Source organism: Tripterygium wilfordii, chromosome 18, assembly GCF_013401445.1.
Source record: "Tripterygium wilfordii isolate XIE 37 chromosome 18, ASM1340144v1, whole genome shotgun sequence".
Classification (NCBI taxonomy): domain Eukaryota; kingdom Viridiplantae; phylum Streptophyta; class Magnoliopsida; order Celastrales; family Celastraceae; genus Tripterygium; species Tripterygium wilfordii.
Window position 1 is genome coordinate 2,594,947 of NC_052249.1, and position 25,038 is coordinate 2,619,984.

The 25,038-nt window shown below is 36.7% G+C and overlaps 3 protein-coding genes across 5 annotated transcripts; all 3 read right to left on the reverse strand.

The window, feature by feature from the left end:
* Positions 1-953: 953 nt before the first annotated feature.
* LOC119984250 (polygalacturonate 4-alpha-galacturonosyltransferase-like) lies at positions 954-8,629 on the reverse strand. 2 transcript variants are annotated; one of them, XR_005464843.1, is made up of 12 exons: positions 8,364-8,629; positions 8,110-8,273; positions 5,347-5,381; positions 5,191-5,250; positions 4,931-5,065; positions 4,738-4,801; positions 4,595-4,641; positions 4,071-4,405; positions 3,615-3,972; positions 2,866-3,447; positions 2,110-2,511; positions 954-1,165 (listed from the first exon to the last, which is right to left on the reverse strand). XR_005464843.1 is itself a non-coding variant. In XM_038828116.1 (11 exons), exons 2-11 carry the CDS (start codon positions 8,258-8,260, stop codon positions 2,236-2,238), a joined length of 2,043 nt encoding a protein of 680 aa, XP_038684044.1. In that variant the 5' UTR covers positions 8,261-8,273; positions 8,364-8,629; the 3' UTR covers positions 1,763-2,235. The 2 variants fall into 2 exon arrangements, 1 of the variants encoding a protein (XP_038684044.1); XM_038828116.1 differs by lacking the exon at positions 954-1,165 and having other exon boundaries at positions 1,763-2,511.
* A 627-nt stretch (positions 8,630-9,256) lies between these two features.
* On the reverse strand, positions 9,257-13,421 carry LOC119983522 (histone deacetylase complex subunit SAP18-like). 2 transcript variants are annotated; one of them, XM_038827182.1, is made up of 6 exons: positions 13,226-13,421; positions 13,071-13,103; positions 11,634-11,750; positions 10,078-10,173; positions 9,597-9,671; positions 9,257-9,508 (listed from the first exon to the last, which is right to left on the reverse strand). In XM_038827182.1, exons 1-6 carry the CDS (start codon positions 13,340-13,342, stop codon positions 9,476-9,478), a joined length of 471 nt encoding a protein of 156 aa, XP_038683110.1. In that variant the 5' UTR covers positions 13,343-13,421; the 3' UTR covers positions 9,257-9,475. The 2 variants fall into 2 exon arrangements, with proteins under 2 accessions (XP_038683110.1, XP_038683111.1); XM_038827183.1 differs by having other exon boundaries at positions 11,640-11,750; positions 13,226-13,416.
* Positions 13,422-15,403: 1,982 nt separating this feature from the next.
* Positions 15,404-24,101, reverse strand: LOC119984471 (lysophospholipid acyltransferase LPEAT2-like). The gene is made up of 14 exons (XM_038828447.1): positions 23,443-24,101; positions 22,814-22,994; positions 22,631-22,690; positions 21,917-22,080; positions 21,760-21,823; positions 21,591-21,659; positions 21,345-21,440; positions 20,325-20,369; positions 18,390-18,460; positions 17,147-17,213; positions 16,662-16,712; positions 16,075-16,185; positions 15,935-15,982; positions 15,404-15,795 (listed from the first exon to the last, which is right to left on the reverse strand). Exons 1-14 carry the CDS (start codon positions 23,925-23,927, stop codon positions 15,625-15,627), a joined length of 1,683 nt encoding a protein of 560 aa, XP_038684375.1. The 5' UTR covers positions 23,928-24,101; the 3' UTR covers positions 15,404-15,624.
* Between the last annotated feature and the right edge of the window lie 937 nt (positions 24,102-25,038).

A 25,038-nucleotide genomic window follows, 5' to 3' on the forward strand; every position in this document is an offset into this window, starting at 1 on the left:
CTCAACCTCCTTATACTTATCGAATGTGGGACTCCAATCACTTGTGAACTCTCTAACACTTCATTTATGTACATATTTCTATATCTCTAATTTAAATCTTCACAAAAGAGATACACATAAATAGAATTATTGGTAAGTAAACCGTGCAGACAACACACATACAATAGAATAATAAACAGAACAATCAAAACAGAGAGAAGAAGAATAACACAAGGATAAATTGGTTCGCCTAAAGTGTTTACGTCCACGAGGTCTATGGTTCACTATAAGAATTCCAATAGTACAATTGAGTTAGGGTTCCCCTTTTAGAGCAAGCTACTTGGACACTCAAAAATACAATTATACCCTCATAATAACAATAACCAATACTCATCAATAATATCATACCATAGCACGAGGGCTCCATGTTAATGAAACTCATTCTTCAAAGTACAAGGGCTTGAATGACCTAAAAAAAAGAGTAAAAAGGCTCTATCGATCTATTTTACAAAATAGAGGGGTTATTTTGAGACTTATCCTAGGTTTATCACAATCATTATTATTAATTTATTTATGTATATATAGTTTATACGTTATAATAAAATTTTAATTTTCTAAGCATATAGGGTACAAACCAAAGTAATCGAACGTACGGCATGGAACCCAAATTTGCGGTTGATATCTCAAGCCTCGAATCTGCGCAACTTTGGGGCAATTATTGCGCTGTTCAGTTGTTTGTATCCCATTAAGGTGTTGTAGATGGAGACTGTGCCTTTTCCTAGGAAGGATGGAACTTGGAAGTAAAGGGTCACTTCATTTTTAATATTGTCGCCTGGAGACAAACATATCTTCCAATCCACATTATTGCTCATTTGGTGCCACACTTTTTTCAACAGGTCATATTGTATCAAGGGATTCTTTTAGCTGACCATAAAAGGTAACTACCAAGGGAAAAAAAAGAAGAAGTTATTCAACTTCAAACATCCTTACTGAAATTCTCCAAATAAAAAGAACCTGTAGATCACAGGAGAAATAATGTGACCTATACAATCGGATAGATATATCATAATTATTTTGGTCAAATTTACCATATTTGCTGCTTTAAGCTCTTTCTAAATTGAAAGAACAATTGATTTCATGTATGTCCAAGTCAAGTTCTTTAAGCTGATAACTACTCTCTCCTGCCCTGTAACAAAGATGATAACCCAACTCAGAAGACTATAATCTTTACTAATTACGGATTCTAAACAGCTAAAACTATTTATATAATAAGGACATGTTCATCTAATTTTGTAATATACCCGATTCAAATTAAATTTGGAAAGAAATAAAAACATTTGAGAATTGATTATCAACCATAAACCTAAACTTGTTTGTCGGAATTACCTGGGAACAGGGGGTCGGGGGGTGGAATAACCCATCAAATGGACAATCAGTCAAGAGAGGTCTTGCCAAATATCAAGAATCAAGAATGAAGAGTCCGCATAACTTAGAAATTAACACATATAATTAGCTAGAGATAGAGGTAATATAACCACAACGCAAAGCAACCCCCGCTGCTCTTGCATAGTGCTTTTACAAACATAACAAGATATAATCAAAAACGTAAATGTCATCCATGAAAAATAAAATAAATAAATAAAACCTCAGAATCATATTTGTTTGGACTTGTATAGAGAGATGCTTCTACTTGTTGCTACAGCTCACTAATCAACAAAAGAACACAGTAAATATGCTAATGCAAATAATTGTTTAGAGAAGACACTTGAATTGATTGCAAGAATACTTCGAAAAATAAGTACAATATAATTCTCTAAAAACAATAAAGTTACACATCCCATTAGCAGTCATCCTTGAACCTAAATATTTGTTGAAAGATAACAAGTCGATGCTCTTGGTTCACAGAATATCAACACCTCCTAAGAAATTAAGTTATTCAAAGCAAGTGAGCCCTTGCTTAAAGAATAAGGAAAATTCACATTCATATATGGCCGAAATTCTACCAAAAATAAAAGGGGAAAAAATTGTAGGGCATATGGGTAGGCAATTGTGGGGCAATGTTAACGAATTACAGGGAAGAATAAACAATGTGGAAGAGGGAAGTCAAGAGCATCAGATTAGTTCTTTTACCTCATCCCATCACATGCAATGAATCATCTAGGGCATAACTTCCAAATGGGAGAAGGGATGCAGAGAGAAGAGTGCAGAGGTAGAAACATGGAATATTCACTGCATCTTCAGTTCCGTTCATCAAGTTCATTCTCTTAGGTTGCAGTTGCGAAGGTAAGGATGATCATACTTGATGTACTTGGTCCAGTAGGACCGATATTTTGTCATTGCTAATTCAAGCCATGGCTTCATGTTGCCATTGTAGTGGACAACTGCTGCCTTTTCGATCTCTGACCTATCAATGCTCGGATTGTAGCCCAAACCTAGAACATGCCACGACTTCTCAAGTGGATGTGTCAGACGATAAAATGTAATCAGCCCTGGAGGCAATGTCCCTAGCTTCCACAGTACTCTCTCTTCATTCTAAAATTACCCAAGGAGAAAAAAAAAAGAATCAGCTAACTGACTTCCTTATTTGGTAGTGCATTTTAAACAAGGTAGACACTAACAGGTTTCCCTCTTAAACATTTTAATTGCGACATATAACAACAATATACAGGGTCTTCAGGTAATTCATTGTCAATACAACCACTATAAATGGAATAATAAAGCAGTGCCTTTGAAGCAGTACAAAAGGAATATAAGATGACAGTTCCAAGTTAAGGGCATACTTGCTCATTCTCACCCCAAATAATCAATTATATTCCAAGTGTATGGAAGTGTGTGCAGAATGAGAAAACAGAACATAAATTAGAAGAAAGAGGAAAAAAAACTAACCTGGCTTTGCCACCTGTGATATATACCAGTGATATTCTTCGTTTTCCATTCCTTAAGATCAAAAATATTCATTCCATATGCCCATCCACATGCGTTTGGATCAAAATTTTTAGCAATAAGAGGGTTCGAGAAGTTTAGGTACTTATCAAATCTGTGAAAGCTTTCACCACATGTTTCCACTGCACCATTCACTTTCCCACGGAGATCCACAGACCACAGTAGGGTCAAGTCTTTCTGTACAACAATATCGTCATCGAGAAACAATATCTTATCCAGCTTGGGATAGACCTCAGGAAGATAGAACCTCAAGTGATTCAGCATTGACAGATACTTTGGGTTTCGATACTTTAGATTTCCAGAACCAGTTGCCAATGCTGACGTATGATGATAATAATATTCTTTCATTGCAGCAGACTCAAGCTGCTTCAGAACTGGGCAATAAGAGGAGTTAAGCCACTTAAATTCATCAACATTTTCAACGTTAATGGTAGCTTTTCCAGGTGGGTTCAACAGAAACCACATTTTCATTGCTCCAAAGTTGAGTTTATCAGTAACGAGATGGAAAACATGCTTGGAAGGGTCCTATAATACCATCACAAAATAATTCAGTCAAAATATCTGGCCAAGTCGCGAGAAGACATGTGAAACATTACCAGAAAATGATAAAAGTAGCATATAGATATCATCATTTCACTGGCTTTCAGGAGTAGAGCACTCAAATCACTGACATAGAAGACAGTTCACATTACCTTGGCATTCAAGATTGTTGAGTTGACAACAACAGAAGCAGCCAAGACATTATCAGAGAAGAGTGCATAATGGTAAAGATTTGGCTTTTCCAGATTCTCAGTTTTAGGGAACACTCTCTTCTCAGGAGGAAGCAGATAGTAATCAATGGTTAAGCGCAAAGATAAGCAGTGGATTCCGTTTGGAAGCGTTTTGGCAGCTAACTGGCTCAAGAATGTGCTCTGTTTCTTCAGGCTTCTAACTTGCTCATCAGCTGTTTGAAGCATTGCTCTGAGCGTCCCAGTGACCGTTTTGCAGTCATACAAATGCTCTCTTGCCTTTGACAGAACTTCGCCCATAGATTTTATATTCCCTGCTGCACTGAAAAATATAACAAGCGCATTAAAAAATGCAATGAACATAATGGAATGCAAGAAATACAGAGACAATAAAGCAGAGTCCAGCCCATAATCTCTAACCTGTGATGTAGATCAGCATCAGTTGTTGCCTCCCCAAGGGAATGCTGAGTGGCTTTGATTCGAATCTGTAGTGCTTGGTGCAAGTCAAGTTTGTTCTTGGCCTTTGCGATACTTAGGTATACCTTTGCCATTATAATTTGATCTCGCATCAAGCGTACTGTTGAATCAGAATTATCATTCTCGTTCTCTTTTTTCCATATACTGTACTTCCCTAAATATGCTGTATCAACATATTTCGAGTGTTCGATGGCTGCATTTTCAAGCTTCACAATTGCTTCATCATCGCGTTGCACCAACTCAGCAGTACGCTTCTCAAGTCGTTTATCTCTCAATTTCTGTGAAGAAACATCTCAAAGTGGGAAATTTTAAACCTCAGGGAAGTGATGCAGTAACACCAGCATACACTAAAACTTAATATCAAGTATATCTCCTTTATTTCCAAAACTAACTGTTGCACCGTCATAAGATTAAAAAAAAACCCTATTAGTACAGAACCACATAGTACATCCAAGGTTGACAATTACCCTTCGAGCTTGTTTTGCGGGTGTATCAATGAGTTGAGAATGGTCATCTGCTCAGAACATTTAGACAGAGCCATCAGAAAAAATGCTAGAAAGGAAAGTAACCCTAAACAAAGGAAAACAGTCCGTCAGAAAATTAATCCCACCAGATAGATTGCTGCCACGGCCTTTAGCTGTCACTTGCTTGATGTTCACAGATTTTTTATTTGACTTTAACAAACAAAATCCAAAACACATAAATAAATCAGCAAATAGACGTTGACAACAATTTTACAGTATTCAGATGAGAAAGATAAAGCAGAGCACTATATACAAGCTATTATATGACATTATCCAGACCTCAGAGGTGACATATATTTCAGGCATTGTCTCTGAACCGATAATTTTCCATGATGCTGACAAATTACTTTTTATGAAAGAATCAAGACTCAACGGGTCCATATCAGGAGTGTTGGCAACAATAACATCAATAACCTGAAAAGGTAGTTCAATGGACCAGATAATTGTGGAAATTCTCTTTTAGAAAACTTCAAGTACTTCTTGTAATCAATATATTTATGTGTAGCTCTTAAACTAATCCTTCAATAAATTTCACTTGCCTCTTTTGGAAGTAAGGATTTCACATGTTGCACAGCCAGCCTTTCCCTCCAATCCATATTCTGTGCAACTCAATCAGTTGTTATATCATAACAGTAAATAAAAATAAAAGTAATGTGCATCCAAAACAGATTGAAAAGGCACACTGAACCACCTACCTGTCTGCTAGAACCAAGAGGAATTTCATTTCCATCTGCACAAATAACAGTGTTCCATTTAGAACACAGACCCGAAGACCCAAAGCTAGAAAGAAATTTAAGATATCTTATTTTTCTTTCGCTTATTCCATGCTGTGATATGAATATATCAAATAAATTGTCAGTGCTAAGATAAAAAAGAAAGTTGTATCATCGTGATCATAGCCCGATTCCCAAACATTTTGGGGTCGGCTGCATAATCCGTAAGAATCAGTGAGAATCTACTACTTAGTGGATTCTCATTCACCATTTGTTTCATTCTAAAGTCACATTCTTCACCAATAAAAATGACACAAACTTGACTAACTCATCAATCAATAAAAAATAGCAATCCCAAAAGAGGAGGATGAAATTTAAAATATGATATTCCTTGATGAAAAATAAGTTTGAAATATGATATACTAAAACTACAAATAAATTATATAATGTGGTTGAGCGTGTAAAAACTATGTTGGCAGTTGGCAGTTGGCTGTGTGCAGAACACAATAGATTTTTGTTTGGGAAAATTTGGGACATGGCTATGAAAAACCACTCAAACTCAATTCCTAACAGAGGCAGGAGCTCCTTTTCAGAATACCCTCTTGTTCCTCGAATGAGAAGACAGAGAGCAGATTGAACTACTACACAATTCAGCTGGAAGGATGCAGGAAAGGTTGTTGTCCTAACTTGCAAGCCAAAAACTGTGATAAACATCAGTATATGATAGACATGCATACTAACACCCCTTCTAGAAAAGCACATAACTTGTGAAAACATGCAAAAACGATATAAGCCTCAAAGAATGACCAGAAAGTCTGGCTATAATCTATACTCAATATAAAGATTTTCCCAAACTACCAAAAGAAGATTGAGCCCTCCTATTAATTGGGCCTTCCTAAAATAGGAGACCTTTATCAACGTGCACAGCTGTTTCAATGCTGTATTAAAGCTTTAGCTAACGACACGTGGATTGTGGACTATCAAATTACTACTCAAAAAATATTTAAATTCAAATTTAATATATCTTGACGAATACGGAACTCCAGTTGACCTAGTTAAGAGAATTGAAAAAGAATTATTGTTATAACGGGTCGTCCATAAATGCATACTTGGTTAGAGAAGTTGTGGTGCATGTAGGTCTGGAATATAACCTATCAGAGAAACTACAACTAGGATAATGAGAAACATAATCATTTCAGATTTTAACTTCCCGCTCTCTCTTCTTTATTTTGTTTTCCCATTTCTTCCAACTATATATTCATCTGTCAATCACAAACCCTGTGTTTAATCAAAAAAGTTATGAACTAATAGTAAACCAGCCACTTATGCTTTCAAGCATTTCATGTTTCTTAAATGAAAACTGCCAAATTAATAGAAATTACAGTGCATCAGAATTAGCAAAAAAATTTACCCACATCAACTCCGACTGGCAGCTCTGCATATATAAGGATGATGATGGATGATGAATTTTCATATCTCTATTAAATATCTATCCATACAACTTATTCTTGGCCATAATCAGACTTCCTACTGTTATTGTTACTTAATTCCCAAAAATTAAAGGCTTTAATTACTTGGGTTTGTGAAGATTTAATTTTGTTCAATTGCTTACTAAAGAAACAAGCTCAGTACCAGACGAATTAGACAACCTTTTGTCACAAATAACTAATTATATCTTTCTGACAATTTGCATAATCTAACTTAACCTAGAGTGAATATATGACTTCGAAAACACAACAACTTCTGCAATCAGCTTGGGCAAGTTGCGAGTCATCTCCGACAAATATAAAACAACAAACTCTCCCTCTAAATTTAAATCTAAAACCAGATGCCAGATACTAAATATTCAATAATGAAACCCTGAAAAGCTCTTTTTAGTCCTATAATGAAACCTTAAAAGCTAATCCTGAGAAGATTTAACAACCATCTGAATACTGTCAAATAGTAATTTCTTCTTCTTTTTTTTTTCTTTTTTTTTAATTTCATCAGAAGATGGAAACCAAGGAAATATCTCCACTGGAACTAAAAAAAAAAACACCATTGTATATTCACCATTTGCCTTAAAAAAAACTATTGTAGGAGCGCCCCTGGACCTTGTCCTTCCAGGTCTCTCATATCAAATCCGTATTGGATATGGATAAGCAGCTCAAATATTCCCATATGCATCTAAAACTTACAACTGCTCAGAATTAAGGAAACATATTATTTTCATTGCAATTGGGAAATTTGCTAAATATCTATTTTACTTGGACTCAATTACATGAGGAAAACGGAAGATTAACAACATATAGTCGTCAATACAGATTTGAACATATTTTGCAAGCTTAATTTTACATAGGACACGAGCAAAAATTGGGATTTTTAGTCTGCCAAAAACCAAGCATAAAAGAAATTGACAAAACTATACAGAGACCATAGGCTGATTGGGTTGAGGCACTTAATACGAAATTCCGGGTACTGCATTGCCACATGCCATCCAAACTACATAAAATTCATCTTGTATTCACAAATCACAGAACTTAACTTCAAATTTTCAGTCAATCAAATGCTACTTTCAACTATTTACTATTACGCTTGTTCATGTTCCACCACCAAAGATTTAGCATTCAATATGAACGAAAACTTTTAAAATTAAAAAAGTAGCAAAAAAAATTAAATAAAACGTATGTCTCCACGGATTGACGAGATCTACAAATAGACATTGCGAAACGGAAAGAATTAAGGAATGAAATGCAGAGAACTAACCAATCGTAGGAATCAAGTGCAGTCCTCGATGGACAAAGACAACAAACGGAACGAAAACAGTGAATAGAACGAGAAGTGCAACAGGCAATCGAGATCCACCACCTCGGTTCCTATGCAATCCCGCACCAGATGAACCCCTTCTCATCGCCATTGTCGCTCAAAACCTGAGATCAACACCGCAGATACACAAATTTCACCGACAACTGCAAACACACACAAATTCGTACACAGAGAGCGAGTAGAATGCGAGTTACGGGAGGAATTGCGTAGAGATCTTGCGAAATTTATATGACTCTTGGATGGCCAAGTATGCTAACGGTATTCCATCGATAGGCATCAGCAACCGACAGTGAGGAGAGAGAGTGTCTTGAGATGATCTAAAACTTGAAGAGGGAGAAGGGAGGCAGGCGTATCCCGGAAGGAGATTGCAGAGAGAGAGAGCGTAGCGTAGAGTGTTGTTATCGTTGAAGAGACTGGATCACAATAAATAAATAAAAAAACAAAAAGCGTTAATCTCGTTGCCCTAAACAGGCTAAGTGGCGAACAGGAAAAAGGAGATAGAAAATGTTGTATTAAACTTAGCTGTCCCAATTTCCTATTATGGAGTGTGGCTCGGTGGCTTCTGTACATAGGGTGGGAAAAAAAATCGGTTTCTAAGTCGATTTCAGGTCAAACAAAAATACGTGCTTACGAAATATTTATATGTCCGAACTCTAATCCGAATTGGATTTCAAATGTACTTAATTGATCAAATTCAAACAAATAAATTGAACAATAATCTAATATAGGTTAAGATTCGAACAAGTAAATCGAAAAATATTTTTTGTATTTGGATTTAGAATTGATTTTAAATTGGATAAAAATTTTATGTTTAGACTCAGATTTCAAACATATAACTTATGTTTAAACTTGATTTAATCATGGTTGGTCAAATTCGATCATTATCAACTCATCCATGTTGTGTCGGTTGAGAAATGCATCCATACAAATCAAATCACTTATAAATTAGTTTCCTTATCCCTCTCATTCCATATTTTAGCCTTTCAAAAGTAATGAATATCAGTAAAAGATGTTGCCGTCACTTCGGCACAATTGATGGCCAAGTGAATCCTAGGCCAAACTTCTGGTACTTTTTTATGAGGAACTGTGGAAGTGTATAAAAGGATGGATAGCATTGGAAGAAACACAGTACATGACACCACTTCACTTCAAAACACTCTCTTAACTAAGCAAACACAGCACGGATGGATGGATGGTTCGCAGTCGCATTGTAAATAGAATCACCCATCCCAACATCTAAGGATACATGGGACTCCTAAATCAACCTAGCAGTGATAGCACAACTTAGTGATAATATAGATGTTCCCTACAGAATTGCAACATCCAAATAGTCTCCAATCTGCATGTACATAAGAAAACCGACTTAGTGATAAACATAAAAGCAAACAAAGTACACGTTGTATCTGCAAAAAAGAGTATTTTATTACCTGAAAGTCGAGCTCGGCTAATGCTTTAGTATCATCTAATCGTCTCCCTGATCCAAAAGAGAATGTCTTCCCCACCTTCATGAGGCAATGAAGCACTTACCAGTCAAAAAAATTCAATAATTTGATAAAAACAGTAACATACGTAATTTGTCAGATATTTCAATCAGATAAATTCTGATACGTATTTTTACCGCCATTAGAACTCATTCTCTGGAGATACAACCAAAAGAGAACAAAACAAAGAAAACAAAACACAAGACATTTTCTCCAAAACATGATAATAGCTCATGGAGGGCAAGTACGATCCACATCTGCTACATATGCAAGCCTAGGACAAGGGGAGAAATTAAAGATACTATTTTGCTTAATAAGATCGTTGCATTAACACGAAAAAGAAAAAGAAGAAATAATAATTACACAGGCATTAGGCACTTGGGGAAACTTCTAAGGTAGCAAAAGCAACAGAGAGAGAATGACTAACCTCTCGCACAACAAAACGGCCGTTTTTATCAGGATAAACCAAAGCAAAAGACAGTCTTATGTCTCTTCTTCTGGCTGCTGGTGCCACCTCTTTGACCTGCAGAAGAGCACCACCAAGTATCAACTAGGGCGCCAAAATGACCAAAAGAATAATATAACATTGAAGAGAAACATGTGGATTAAGTAAGCAATTAAATGTAAACTTTATCTGTTGTAGTCAGCCAGGTCAGGGTTCACGTTGAAGTGCTATATTCTGAAATCTGAAGCATCAAAGCTAGTAAAAATCACTAAGAAGAAAGGCAAACCCAGGACACACTTTAATCTTTAGATGTTGTACTCCAAAATACATATCGACAACTCTGCACCAGCCTGCTGCAACAGGAACAGGTTCTGCTCTTTACGGTTTACATAAAGTGATAAAGCTATGTCTGAGACGTAGAATAGGGAACTTACAGCCACTTCAGATATCAAACTATGACAGATCTTACAGCTCCCATCCAAAAATAACTGATTACTCTCTGCCACATACCGAGCTTGCCTCGAAGATGTTCCTTGGTAGACCATCCACAAGAAATTTACTCCAACGCGCAATTCACAGCATATAAATCTTACAAACGACCAATTCATTTCCTTTACATATCAATTAGATGAAAGACCTTAGCCGATTTCTAAGGGGTAAACCCTTGGCCTAGTGGTAAGGTTGCTTCACCACAAACTAGAAGTCACAGGTTCAAATCCTAGAACAGCCTCTACACATTTCTAGGGTTAGGCTATGTAAAACATGCCCTTGAGTCCTTGACCAACCCAGCCATTGCAGGAGCCTCAACTCTTAAGCATGGGAATTTTACCCCTTTTGTACCCTATCCAATTTCTTAGGTACTATCCCCGTACACCAATATCATTCTGTTGAATGAGCTCATGCTCGTAAAAGTTCCATTACGTAAATCAACATAAACTAAGCACACATATGCACCACAAACTAGTAATACAAAGATTTACATGGCCATATGGCAATGAACAAAATATTCATAAACCTGTCCTATTGCCTGGTGCTCCTTTAAACAACTAATCAGCCAAGCAACGCCACCATGTCTGCTAATCAGTCAAGAATAGTAATCATGGCTATCTAAATCAATGGTCCCATAAAATAATATACAGACATACAAAATTCACAACACACACCTAAGATTAAAAACAACGTAATAGAGATGCATATGTGAATGGAAATACACATGGAATCATACATAAGACAGGCACACAGTCCATATAACTTAAATAATTTGTATCAGGGAGTTCCTTCTCATCTATTATAATGGAGACACTGATCAAAATTTAATATCAACCAGAAAAAAAATGAAAACCTCCGTCAAGCAATCACAATTTAAGGCAAAAGCTCCTATCTGAAACCTGCTAAACCCCCTCCCCCACCGCTATCTCCAGCAGTGATTGACATAAAGCTTATTGGTTTTTACAACGTTAAAATCATAGTCTCCAGCTACAGAAATGCACATGGAGGGAAAGCGGGATATACCATAAGAGAGAAAGGAGACTACTAACGTATACCAGATCAGTTAATTCACGAAGAGTAGCATCCTTCCAAGTATAAATTTGAACCTCATCCTTAGGCTCCTTGCCTCTCACTGCAAAATCTTCCTTGGTATGATGACCTCCAATCTACAGAAAACCGATATGTTAGCTGACTCGAAGAACAAGTGCCAAAAGAAGGGCCATTTTAGAGTAAAGAATTCATAAATAGGGCCAAAACAAATCAAGAGATGTTCTAGTAAAGCATAGCTACAAAACATAAGAAATGAAGATCAACAAGGGCACATGTCAACCGTATCCTAAAAACAAACGATTCTTTTGATACAACCCATAAGCGGGAACTTCTACGACCATCCAGGGTTTTGCCACTTAGCAAGCTCATATTTATTCCATGACAGACTGAATGCTCTACCTCTACAAAACGAAAAATATAGTTCCAGAATTGGACGATTTCTCAAACTCTAAAGACTCCACATGTCCCTTTTTATTATACTTTTACCAAATAAATCTACAGATCTCCAAAAGCCTTCTTTCCAAACATAACTTTGTCTTACATTTCATATGAAAAATATTATAATGACTTCATGTACAATCTCTGCCCCATAATTTCTGGAAACGCAGAAAGTGCATAAACAAAATAAAAATTAGAACCAGACAAATAAAATGAGCCCTTGGATGACAGTAATACACAAGAAGAAAAATATAGCTCCAGAATTGCACGATATCTCAAACTCCAAAGACTTTACATCCCCTTTTCCTTATACTTTTTTAGCAAACAAATAAATCTACTGATCCAAAAGCTTTCTTTCCAAACATAACTTTGTCTTACATTTCATATGAAAAATATTATAATGACTTCTCGTACAATCTCTGCTCCATACTTTCTGGAAACACAGAAAGTACATAAACAAAATAAAAATTAGAACCAGACAAATAAAATGAGCCCTTGGATGACAGTAATACACAGAACAAGAAGAAATGTAGAAAGAAACAAACAAACGCTTCAGCATCATGGATACAGACCCTAAAGGTATGGATTAGAACTCCTTCAGAACTTTATCAATAAGCAAAATGTTATATCAGCACGATAAGCACCTAAGTTTCAAATGATGCTATGCTATAAACTGTTTGGAGTGGGAAATCACAATCTACTGAATTTGGCCGTCATACTTATCCCACATAGAAAGTTAGAAACTAAAATCAGCACAGGCTTCTTCCTTAGACCTCATATCATAACCCTAGGTTGTAACATGCATATGAATTGCAACTTGCAGTTAAGTCATTGGAGTGCCTATAAACATCATATTTGTTTATAAACATAACTATTTCATTTATTGAAATAATAAATTACTATAAAACCATACATTACAGCTGTAAGACCTAAGAGACTGCCTGTATTCATACTTGAGAAAGTAAATTCCAGTGGGTAGCTCTAACTAACGAACATACCTTGGTGAAAACTCGCAGCAATAATGGGCAAGTCTGCATTTCAGAAAAGACGAAGTTAAATTGAGGAACATATGATTTAATGACTAGAAAAGAGAATAGAGAATAAGCCATAACAAACCCTAGAAATTAAGAGAAGAAGAGTTATGTACAATTACCTTTTCGCGATCGACAGGAGGAAAACGAGGTCCAGGCGGAGGAGGAGGAAGGCCTCTACCGGAAGGAGGCATTGGTCTGCCTCCAGGTCTCTTTTGTCCTTCTGCTGCTCCCGCCATATCACTTCGCTGAAGCTCCTGGCTGCTCTTCTAAACCTTCCTAGGTAGCGTTCGATTCTATGCTCGCCAAATGAGATTTTCTGATTTTGAAAGGAAATTGGGCCTTGGCCCGAAAACGCTTCTATAAGAATAATATGCTGGCCCGGCTAAATAGTCTAAACTTATAGTTCCAAATGAATGCATCAACTACGAAACAAAGTTACACCTGAGTCACTAGATGAAGAGTTGAAATAATAAAGATGGTGTGTATTACTTCGATAATCAGGGTTCGAATCCCTTTTTCCGTTTTAAAAAAAGGATAAGTATCACAAAATCCCTTAAATTTGTCAAAAATGATCAACTCAACCCTCAAATTTTTTTTCGTGTCAAATCAGCCCCTCGACTTTAAGAAATTGTCCACTATGTGGCTTCTTTGGGTTGAGGTTGGGTCTGAGGCCCAATATGGGGCTTCTTTGGCACCATAGGCCTCGGGCCTTTGATTCCTATCCAGTCGTGGGCCTCGAGCTTCGCTTGGACTTGGGCTAGACGTGCTTCTACTAGGATGTTTGGTCCGATCTAATTTAAGATTTTCGTTGGGCCTTCCATCATATACTCCAGTATTTCGGGTCAACGGTTTTTGGCCCATACAACTTTCCTAAATACTATTCTTACAGTATATTCCCTGAGTTTGCTGAAACATGGACCAGACATTCCACCATTTGAACATTCTAACGGTCCAATCTTAACCTCTAATGGAGTAACATCTAAGTAAAAAAGAAAACTGGACATATTTTCCTTAAGAAATAACACTGAAGAATGCATTGACATAACACTGAAATTTTTCATTAACATCTAATATACAATTTATACAACATTTAAGCATAATCTTTTCTTTTCTTTTCTTTTTTGCAGTCAACAAACAGATCAATACGCTCACTGTTCCCTCACTGAATTATTGTTTCTTCAAGTTATCATAAACAGAGAGCAACCATGTGATGCTGCAACTTAGAAATGGCAGGCACGTAAGAAGGCCTAAACGTTACCTATCAGTTCTGCGGTGGCAACTGCTTTCTTCTCCCTTCTGGAGGTCCAATAAACAATTCTATTGACATTCAAAAAAAAAACAGTTATATTATTATAAAATTACAAAAATGACATGATATATACAGGACAAATATCACATGAGATGTTAAGGACAAATACCATACACATAAATAATTGAATGGCTAAAGCTTTACACCAAAATTAAAATTTTTTGCTATTAGAGGTGCAAACACCACTTTTTTACCTCTCACACCCCCTGGCAGATCATCTGAAAGCTGACACAATCATTTGTCTTGCTAGAATGTCTACTGTGTTTATTCAATAGGGGTTTAAATAGTAAAAATGAGGTGTCAATAGCATTACCCTTGTCAGAGATTTAGACGTCATGTCCCTTCTAGCTCTCCTCTCTCCATGCCATCCTTCACATCAACACCATTAATCCTTCACCCGTCTCTGTCTCTGTCTCTCATCAACGTAAGATCCTCCTAATTAAACAAAAAGTGAAAAGAACTGTTCTTTCCTTTCTTGGTTTTGCTCCTTGCCAGGTGTATGATACTATGATGTCGGCAAGAATCAAACAGTGACATTTTCATTAGTTGATGAAGATTTTTTTTAGTTGTTCTTACCGTTTCCAAGTTTTTAGGTTTTTGCACATATGTGAACCAGAACACTTGGTCAGTCAACAGTCTGTGGACAGTTGTGCCAATTCTGTAACCAGAACACCTGTCAGTCAGTAGTCTGTGGAGTTTTATGCCAATTTTGTACGTTTGCTTAAGTTTTTTCGAGAGGGTTTAGGTCCAATACAACTGCGACCACTCCCTGTGCCAATGCATATCGGTTTCAGCTTTCAATATACAGTGTTCAGATTTCATTAGACGGCCCACAATGGAACTCCATGTTCATAATATACAGTGTTCAGATTTCATCGGGCGGCCCACGATGGAACTCCATGTTCATAAAAACACGTTGTTTATGGTTATGAACTACTAACAGGTATAGCTTTCCAAAATGATACGCATGGAAGTAACGAGAGATACATTCATTCTCAAAAAAATTGCTGCAAATTTCTTTGGCTTAATAGCCAAAGCAATATTGTAAGAGTATTACAAGGCCAAGGTCTTCAAGTCTTCAACCCCACTTGATCTCTCTACCTAGTCCCCCAACAAAAACCCATTCATGAGGAAAAACCCATTCATGAGGGGTACTAATGGTACACAAGTGTCTTTTAACCTATATATGAACCATGGAAAACCAGTACATCACTCTATCTCTTCCAACACGTTATCATCAGTTCTCGATGAGTTTCCAGACAGTAAAGAAGCTGAAAACAATGCTATAAGCAAAGGGTTTTTTCTTAAGCAAGTATTAAAATCATCTCTGCTGACACTCCCATCACCATCCATATCAAACAAATTGAAGAGCTCCTCTATCTGAAAGTAACAATTGTTGCACCAAGTGTTACTCAGTTATATGATCAAAATTCAAAACAAACATTTTCCTAGGAAAACCATTTTGAGCTGGATTATATAACAAATACTGGTCAGTTAAACAAATGCAGAGATTCTTTACCTCGTGATTGTTCAAGTTTGGTATTGCTAGTTTCAGAGAAGCTCCCAACTGATCCAAATGCAACCAGAACCAAGAATGTCAGCCAACATACAGCTAAAAATCAACATGATAAAAAAATTAAAGGACGAAAATGGGTTTACTTCTTTCGCTGAAATGCAATCATTTCCGGCAACATCACATTCAGCAAATGCTAGTTCACATGCTTGCCGAAATAATGGCTGCTTCATAACATGACCTGATGCATATAAAAACTGCAAGCAACATAGACCAAAAAAAAAAAAAAAATCAAGGTCACTATCATATAGCACACCGAAAAGTTAAGAACTGGAAATTCTGGCTTAGCTATGAGCCAACAAGTACACCTTGCGTAAATTTCAATCTTTGGGAAAGGTACACCAGATCACACCATCACAAGAAGCTACTCAGAAGAGACTATGGACACAAATATATTTAACATAAAATTTATTTCTAAGAGTATATTAGCATCGAATCATATGACTACATATAACGTCATACGTGAGATCTGAAAGGTGAAAAACTAGGACAGAAGCAGCAATCCACAATTTGGCCAACACATTTTTCTCTTTTTGGTGAATGGCCAATGCACATTAAGAACATGTAATTTGCACAGCCAAGCACACATAGATGAGCTGATGTAAGATTTATGATAGAGGAGCATCAAGAGCACAATCACTCGAGCAACACGGCAGAAGATGGGGAAGCTAACCTGTTTGAAAGTGATTGATCCATTCTTGTCCACATTGATGAATCCAAAGACCTGCAAACCATCAACACTCTCAAACAAACAATATGGAAATGTTCAAGAGACATCACAGACACAACTGTTAATTCATCTAGAGTTTGCTGTGAATTAAATTGGGTCACTGGAAGCAGGGTTAACTGACTTTCATTAAAAGGACAAAGAACCAAAGGAATCGACACGAGCATTTTCAGTTAGTTATATTTCCTTATACAAGCAAAAGGAGAAAGTTGCCATTTTCTCCAATCTCATATAAACATTCTACAATAGCTTCCCACCACCCATCTCAAAATGGCAGGGATTTGAATACCAGGGTCTGCAAAAATAGCATTTTTCTGACCCTATTCAAACAAGTTTTGAAAGATAACGATAAGCTGAAAGATCACAAATCTGAATAAGGTAAATTGTTTCAGACACCAGAATAGTACAGAACCATTTTTGCAATAACTGACCTCTTCAGAAAGAGTACAATCCCTCAGTCTCAGAGCTTTCAAGAAATTGTGGTACACAACACGACCACTGCAAATATAAAAAAGGAAAAACATAATTTATTATAAAATCTTTGGATGGGAAAAGCATTTTAGAAGCATCATCAATACATTGCCCAGTAATTAGACAAGGCAGAAGTAGGACACGTCCTTATATTTTGTCAAACACTTAAAACACTGAACACATACACCTAATAAGACATTATTTTACCATGTTGTCAAAAAGATGACAGGAAAACCCAACAGCTGAATGAGACAAAGAACATGACAGCGGAAGGATTGCCTAGTATAATAATGTCCTATTGTAAGAGATCTTTTTTCATTAAGGGCACTTCAACATCATGCAAAACCATTTTCAACAGCCAAGCTACAGTCTCTGCTAAAAAAAAGTAAAAATAAATCATGAATTCCAACAAAATTTCTTATGAACTGACGGAAAGAACCAATAAAAAAAATGAATTGGCAAGAATATATACAAAGCATGGTAAAGGACACCCAAATACACCACACTGCTTGTTGAAGAACCATAGTATTCAATGGCAGAATTAATACAGCAGAAAATGCGGATTATGTTCACTTGCAAAAAGAACAAGATAATCAGATAAAAAATTGAATGGTCTTGAGGGGATAAGAGTTAATACAACTGCCAGAATCTAAAATAAGATTTAGGAAGTGAAGCAACAAGAGGCTAAAACGGGCCTCAGTGGGCAGTGCCATCAGGAAGGCTTATTCATTGCACAAAAGCAAGGAGCGATTGCAAGTAACATATCCACATATACAAGCAAGCTATAAAAGAAGAAACTAACCATATTATATCACAACCTAAAACTAATTCCATCCATGATAAAATGATGGAACATGCTGGCAGCGAATTTGAAAGACTTTAGACGACATAAAGCCACTAGCTCTAATACTGAAGCACTAATTGCCAAGCTACAAATGATGGACGTCTCAATTGAATAGTCTTAATCATCGTTTTTAAGTCTTAATTCATGTTTTCTTAACTTAGTATACCGTTGGGTCAGTTCTTATTTTCATTAATTTTCATTTGCAGGGGAGTTAAATTTTCAGGATTGTTTGAATTTCGAAATTGCAAGGAAAAGCCATCCTACATCAGAAAATTTTCAGCCTAAACAGTTATCAATTGGAACACACAGAGAACAGAGCTAGGCAATAATTCTACCAACAAAGATAACTAAGAAAGTACCTGCAGTCCGGATTCATTGACAAGAACCTATTCAGAAACTCCAAAGCCTCCATGCTGCCTATATGGAATAACTGGGTAAAAAAAGATAAATGCATTATTATTCAAGTAAAACAGAAGGAAAAAGGAATTCAAAAATCTTTAGAGTGTTACATTACTGCGAAACTATAGAAACATTGAATTATTTACATTTAAGCTTTTGCATGGTAGCAGTGATTCAGAATGAAAAAGAAAAAGTAAAGAAAAGGAAATATGACATTGCTGTTAGCTCATGATCATTCGATTTGGGACTCGAGATCCCACATGGGATATTTACTTGAAACCCTGCATACCTACATATAGGGATATGGCATACTGCAAGGTGCATTTAATTTGAAACGTAAGAGGCAGATGGAGTAACTCAAATTCAAATTTATAACCTCGTGCTCTAAGAAGATGAGAAAACCGAGCAAACCAAAGGAAAGATTGGGGGAAAAAGAGAGAAGATGATCCACAACTATATATTTTCATTAAATTGTATGAACTTCAGAGAGAGAGACTGCATAAACCAAGTAGAATTGTAATCTGCAATGTCCTAAACAAAAGGAGTTTTAAAGCCACTCAAGCACCTTCAATTATCAAAGGCCACAAAGCATGACAAGAGCTACATCCCAGATGGCTAAAATTGCCACAGCGTTGTGAAAGACTAGGACCAGGACCATGGACTTAACGGAACCCTAAGACATCAAAAAGAATCCAAATCCATCAATAACCACCATCTGCCCCGATTAACCAACCCACACCCCCTTGAGATATTACTCTCTCAGTCTCTTGGCAATGACAGAAAAAAAAAATTAGACTATGATAATTTTAATATGCGAAAATATAAATCATTCTATAAATATCAAATGTAAAACACATGCATATAAGTTACACACACACACATATATATATCTCTGTGATCGTATGTGTGCGCGCGTGTAAACATTGTTGGATTAGGTCTTTTACGATAGGGTATACTAATATCCACAACATGATATGTTAAGGACGTAGTAGTCATATCCTAGTCCTAATCCAGTAAAAGGTTATAAGAATTATAGTCAGACGACTCAGACCTGGCTTCAGTCTGAATCCAATCAATTGACAGTCCTAAATCAACCTTTACATATGAATTTTGATCATTTTTCCAATCCTAAATTCTTTAAAACCACGAACTTCCAGAATTGTCAAGCACAAGGAGGACCTAGAAAAAGTGGTTATAAAAGAGGCAGCTGCAAAGAAGTTCAAACCAACCTCAAACGCAGAAGTCAAGAAAATTCAAACTTTTGAGTTCCTAGACTCTGGTCTACGAAATGAAATAAAATCACACTTTGCACTTGCCAAAAGCTTCTCCTGCAAGTCTGCAACAATTCCATCACCTCTTATACCCCTACACATGCCTAATCTCTAAGAGTAAAGAGCAGCATTTTTGCATTAAAAAAGTCAAGTCATTTGGTCGAACCAATGTTTGCACTGCAAACTAGTTGCGCATTCCAGGACCAGGTTGACCATCCACTTCTGTAATTGATACGAGCAGTGACTAGCAGATTATTAGCCCTTTAATCATAAGAAAAACATGAAATAATAAAGATAAAAATTGAAAGAACTTATTTTGACAAGGGAAGAGAAAAATAAATTAGATTCTCGCAATGAAAAGTTGCAAGCCATTCATATCTGTTTAGACTTTAGAGTAACGGAAGCACCACATGTCCATAATTTATGCATCCATAACTAGGTGGCATGGAGAAAATGTGGGGACCATAACTAGGTGGCATGGGGAAAAGTGTGGGGACCAATTAGAGTTAGCATGCCACCGAGATTATGGACACCAAAATTATAGACACATATCATTTTGCTTAGAGTAATACAGTTTTCTAGATCATTGCGTAACTCTCTAATTTGAGGGATGTAAAGACTCACTGATTCCACCCGCGCTATTTCAGCCATGTAATTTGCTGGCTTATCCTGAAAAATAATCGTGATAATATAAGATACAAAAAAAAAAAAAAAAAAAAACAGCAGCAACTTTATGAGTTGAAAGAATTAAACAACCAAACCAATTTGCAACAAATAAGAAGTCAACCCAATCCACCACAAGGGCACTGCTTTATCTTTTTTTTTTTCTTTTTCTTTTCAAGATTTTTGCTTTTGAGCATAAAATTATTTCTGAGACTTCCAATGATTTAAGGGAGGTAGGTCAAGTTTTCATATACGCTCAAAGAATAACGTACTTCAGTAAAAAGCACCGAAGAAGCTATGAGTTTGCTTGCAGTCTTTTAGGGTATGATTCACTGCAAAGACAAGTCTGTCTATCGAAATATCTATTCATGTACAAATATCCATGCTTCGGGTTAAAAAAACTAAAAAAAATACAACAACAATGGAATAGTTGCACTTGCACCACCTTTTACTCGCTATTCTAAAACTTAATCACAATGACTCTAAGAAGTCATCCTATCTTACTCACAACGAAGCATTTTTTAGTTTTCACCTCCATTATTTTCTTAAATGTGGCAAAAAAAAAAAAAGGCCCTGCTAGAAGAAAGCCCTTTTCTAGTTTCAACCATATCTTTCATAAATATAAAGGATTAATAATATAAAAAGGGTTACCATGGCTAAGAATTCAGGTAATCATTTATTTTGCAATCAGGAAAAAAAAAAAAAACCAGCCATTTATTGGAAGAGATTGATTCAACCACATTGAAACATGAGGCATCAGCCCTGTACTTTGAAATTTACGAGTGATGCAGGGTAAACACAGAAAAGAAAATCAATATTTCAAATCGAGACAATATTTCTGAGCAAAATCATTATCCATTGGAACAATGTGTCTCGTTTTTTAACACTTGTTAGAGATTCATAGTATAACAAAATTGAAACAAAATCAATTGCGGGGGGAGACAAAGATAAAAACACAATATAGACAGCAGATAGCAATACCTGTTCTGACAAAGATGCTTCCGTTCGAAGTAATACATCCCCGTAGGAATAAAATGTCTGTACAACATTTAAAGCTGTTGCCATGGCACGACTAGTCTGCAGAAGTTCACGTCATCTCTTTCAATATCCGAAATAAATGGACATCCGACATCACATTTAAGGAAGATTTGAACAAGGATAACTCAAACAAACATTAAAAAAGTCCAATCAAGCAATAAAAATAATAATTTACGACCAGATACTTACCCGTTCAGCAAAACGAGCAACATTTTCTTTTTGATTTTCAAGGGGAAAAACAACAGGAAGGTACTCCACCTGTTCATTTTCGAGTAAAAAGCTTCATTTTAATTTAAATCAAAACAGTCTACACAATCATGACAGAGACAAAAATTGCACCAAAAAGTTACGAGTTTACCTCCATGAAATTGTGAAACTGAGTGAACATTCTAAACATTAGTCTTGCCAAGGAAATGTCCCCCCTGTGTACAATGGCACACCAAATTTCAGAATGCCTTATAAAATAATATTCAACAGAGTCCAAAAAGATATTTTGACAAGAGAAAGTGGCCTACCAAGATTGATCAAAGTGTACATGGGGGTAACGAACAACTATTGGTTGGACAGGGTAGCCTGGGATGAATGCACCAAGCTGGAATGATAAAAGGGCCTTTCCATTGGATGTTGTTCCCTCAGGAAATAGAAGCACTCTAGGAAATGTATCGCAAGCAGCCTTTCTCTGTATTCACAACCTTGAAAGCACATTTCTGTATCAAATAGCTAATAAATTGATATAAATCATTTAAATTTTTGTCCCTAAAACCAAAAAACCTATAGATAGGCCTTTAATATGCAATGTCATAGATTATTAAATATTGGCAAGCACTAAGAAAGGCATCAAATTGGACAATACAATTGTAGCTTCAGGAAGGTTCCATTAAACACAAGGGGACCAAAAAAAAGCACAGTGCTTTTCCGGTTTCGTGCACTTCAAGGTTATATTGGAAATTCAATATTTACCGTCCAAGCTCATCAAGCAGAATCATCAAGAACATCCATAACTATAGTCTACGAAATTATATAGTTATCTTCAAGCTATTAACTCGAGTGTTTATTCATCATTATTTCTCATCCTGTCTTACTGGGTTTAGAAGATTATAGATAATAGAAGCCTCAAAATGGGTTTGTTTTCCTAATTATTATCTTGAGAAGAGAATAATATAATGGAAATGCATCAGCAACTATAAATCAGAACAATATAAGTTACTGAAAGTTGTAGAATTTCCTACCTTTATTTCATTAACAGCATGCTTCCTTGATTGAGGAGAGAATCTATCAACATAAATCACCTGAGAACATCAGAGCAAGAGAAAAACCATAACTAAAATAAAACATCGACTAGGACCATTGATTGCATACAAATGATACTAGGTGGTGAAGAAACAATTCAAAGTGACAGGTGCAGAGTTTACCTGCATTGCCCTGATTATAGTTCCAACAAATGGTAAGGAATCATGGGACTCTGATGCAACGATTGTGGGGAATAATTCATAAAAATAAAAGATAGGATCAATATATGATACATGATTAGAAACAACTATTGGAGCAATCTCCCTAGGAGCAGGTTTTCCTTTTCTTCTTATCCATTGGTAGCTGCAGGTTTAAGGGGGAAAAAACATTTAGAAGCCAGAAGAAACAGGTGCAGCAAAATAAATTCCATTAAAAAAAATGAAAGCTCCAAGTATGTAAGTTGGTTGAGTCTCAAATTTTTCAACCCCACCCCTATAATTAAAAGGGTTGAAGAAGACACCAAGAAATGGAGAACATATGCAACCTGATTCATTCATCCTAAGCTCATAACTTCTTTGGGTAAACATGAAGTAATCACAGCAACCCATTACGTGAGACCAGCTACAACCCCACTAGAAATACTAAAATATAACACAAGGATTATTTAACCTACGAGATTCAGCTGATAAAAATATACAACTTTTTCAAATTTTTTTACAAACTACATAAGCAAACCCCTAAGGGGCCTAAACATACATAAAAGGAGGAGGAGAGGAAGAATTAGAATGCATTAAAGCGAACATAAACATACCCGAAGGAGAAGAGAATGCATCGAGTGCAAACCCTAGTGATCCACATGAGCCTGCACCGCCATCTTGGCATCGGATTCTGCCTATCCTTCCACCCTTGAAGCGCCAGCTTCGTCGCGATATACCCCAACGCTAAACACAACCCGAACAACACCAACCTCGCCGCAGCTATCGGCAAACAAACCACAATTTTAATCATCTCGTAGACACCGTCAATCGCGTGCGTGTGGTTTCGGAAGGGATCCACCGTCGTCGGTGCGGGCACTTCCAGCCCGCCCGATCCAAGGAACTCGAACGGGTCACGAAGATTTCTGGAACAACGAGTCTCATTGTAAGACTGGTGATTCTGATTGCTATAGTGGATTCCGTTCCGAGACTGTTGTTCTCGGTAATGAACGGACTTACCGTCGTGGACGGTAACGATGACGTGAGGGGGATCGGACGGTTGGGATGATATAAGAGGCGATGTTAGATCGGGTTTCGCCATCTGCGGGATTTGAAGAAGCAATGGAGTGGAAGGTAGTTGGGGGGCTCTGCGGGAATCCGGTGGTCTGAAAAATCCTATTTATTTTATTTTGAATTAATGATAATATTCATCATGTGGTGCACCGTACACGTGCTGTCGTGCATTCGCAGTGGGAATGGGATGGCTGTGGCTGTGGCTGTGCGTTTCATTATTGAATACACAAAAAGGGAAAAAAAAACACAAACAAACAAACAAATCATAAAAAACAGAGACACACATACACAGACGACTAATGTTGTCTACATTTTGACACCACTGGAATATTCCGACAGCATAAGCCATAACAAGGAAAAATTTCCAAATCCCATCCCAAAAAAGAAGGGATGGGCTTCCACCTTTTTTTTTTTTTGTCTACAGGAATCTTAATATATTAACATCTTATTTATCTGTGTTTAAATCAATGATTATGAAGGGAGTGGTGGAAGTCGACTCAGATAGAGGGGGGTCCCTCAAACTAATGTTCGGATAGCTCAGTACGTACTGAGGTATGCTCTTACTATCCGACTGAGGTGGGTTTTCTTTACCCGATCGAGGTATGTATAGCTTCAATGATGTAAAGTATCAATAGGACTTCAACTCATGACAGAATTCGACTCCCATTTAGAAACGGTACGGATGGAATACATCCCCGGAAAACCCTCATGAAAGCCAATGAGAGAGGAGTCTCACTTTTACCACGACACAAACACTTCAACTCATATAAAAAGAAAGGGGACCTCCACTACCAGGTAAACATTATAACTCTGTCTTTAGAATTATTTACTTAGCAAGAGACATAGCTTCGAACAACGAGTCATCCTCCCAAGTTAAGTACAGTACTAACTTGAGCGAGTCATTCTCCCAAGTTAAGTACAGTACTAACTTGAGCATCAAAGAGGTCCCTTCGAGTACACTCTCAGGCCCCCAATCATAGCTTACATTTGTTCTTTGTTCAAGATGGAGGAGAATACTCACCAGCTAGGAAAGAAGTCGTCTACTCCAACTCGATCTGACTTGGTTGATTCATTTGGTAGGTTAGTCCTATTTACAACATCATCCCTTTGGTTGAATGCAAATTTTTGAGTCTATAAAA

Excerpts from the sequence above, each read along its gene's own strand:
- LOC119984250 (XM_038828116.1), bottom strand. The coding sequence starts at position 8,260 with ATGGCGATGAGAAGGGGTTCATCTGGTGCGGGATTGCATAGGAACCGA. Across the intron at positions 5,382-8,109 it reads GCACTTGATTCCTACGATTG|ATGGAAATGAAATTCCTCTT; the intron begins GTTAGTTCTCTG and ends TTATTTGTGCAG. Across the intron at positions 3,448-3,614 it reads CAACAATCTTGAATGCCAAG|GACCCTTCCAAGCATGTTTT; the intron begins GTAATGTGAACT and ends ATGGTATTATAG.
- LOC119983522 (XM_038827182.1), bottom strand. The coding sequence starts at position 13,342 with ATGGCGGGAGCAGCAGAAGGACAAAAGAGACCTGGAGGCAGACCAATG. Across the intron at positions 10,174-11,633 it reads AATTAACTGATCTGGTATAC|GTCAAAGAGGTGGCACCAGC; the intron begins GTTAGTAGTCTC and ends GCTCTTCTGCAG. Across the intron at positions 9,509-9,596 it reads TAGCCGAGCTCGACTTTCAG|ATTGGAGACTATTTGGATGT; the intron begins GTAATAAAATAC and ends ATGTACATGCAG.
- LOC119984471 (XM_038828447.1), bottom strand. The coding sequence starts at position 23,927 with ATGGCGAAACCCGATCTAACATCGCCTCTTATATCATCCCAACCGTCC. Across the intron at positions 21,660-21,759 it reads AGTTTCACAATTTCATGGAG|GTGGAGTACCTTCCTGTTGT; the intron begins GTAAACTCGTAA and ends GAAAATGAACAG. Across the intron at positions 17,214-18,389 it reads TCAATGAATCCGGACTGCAG|TGGTCGTGTTGTGTACCACA; the intron begins GTACTTTCTTAG and ends TTATATTTGCAG.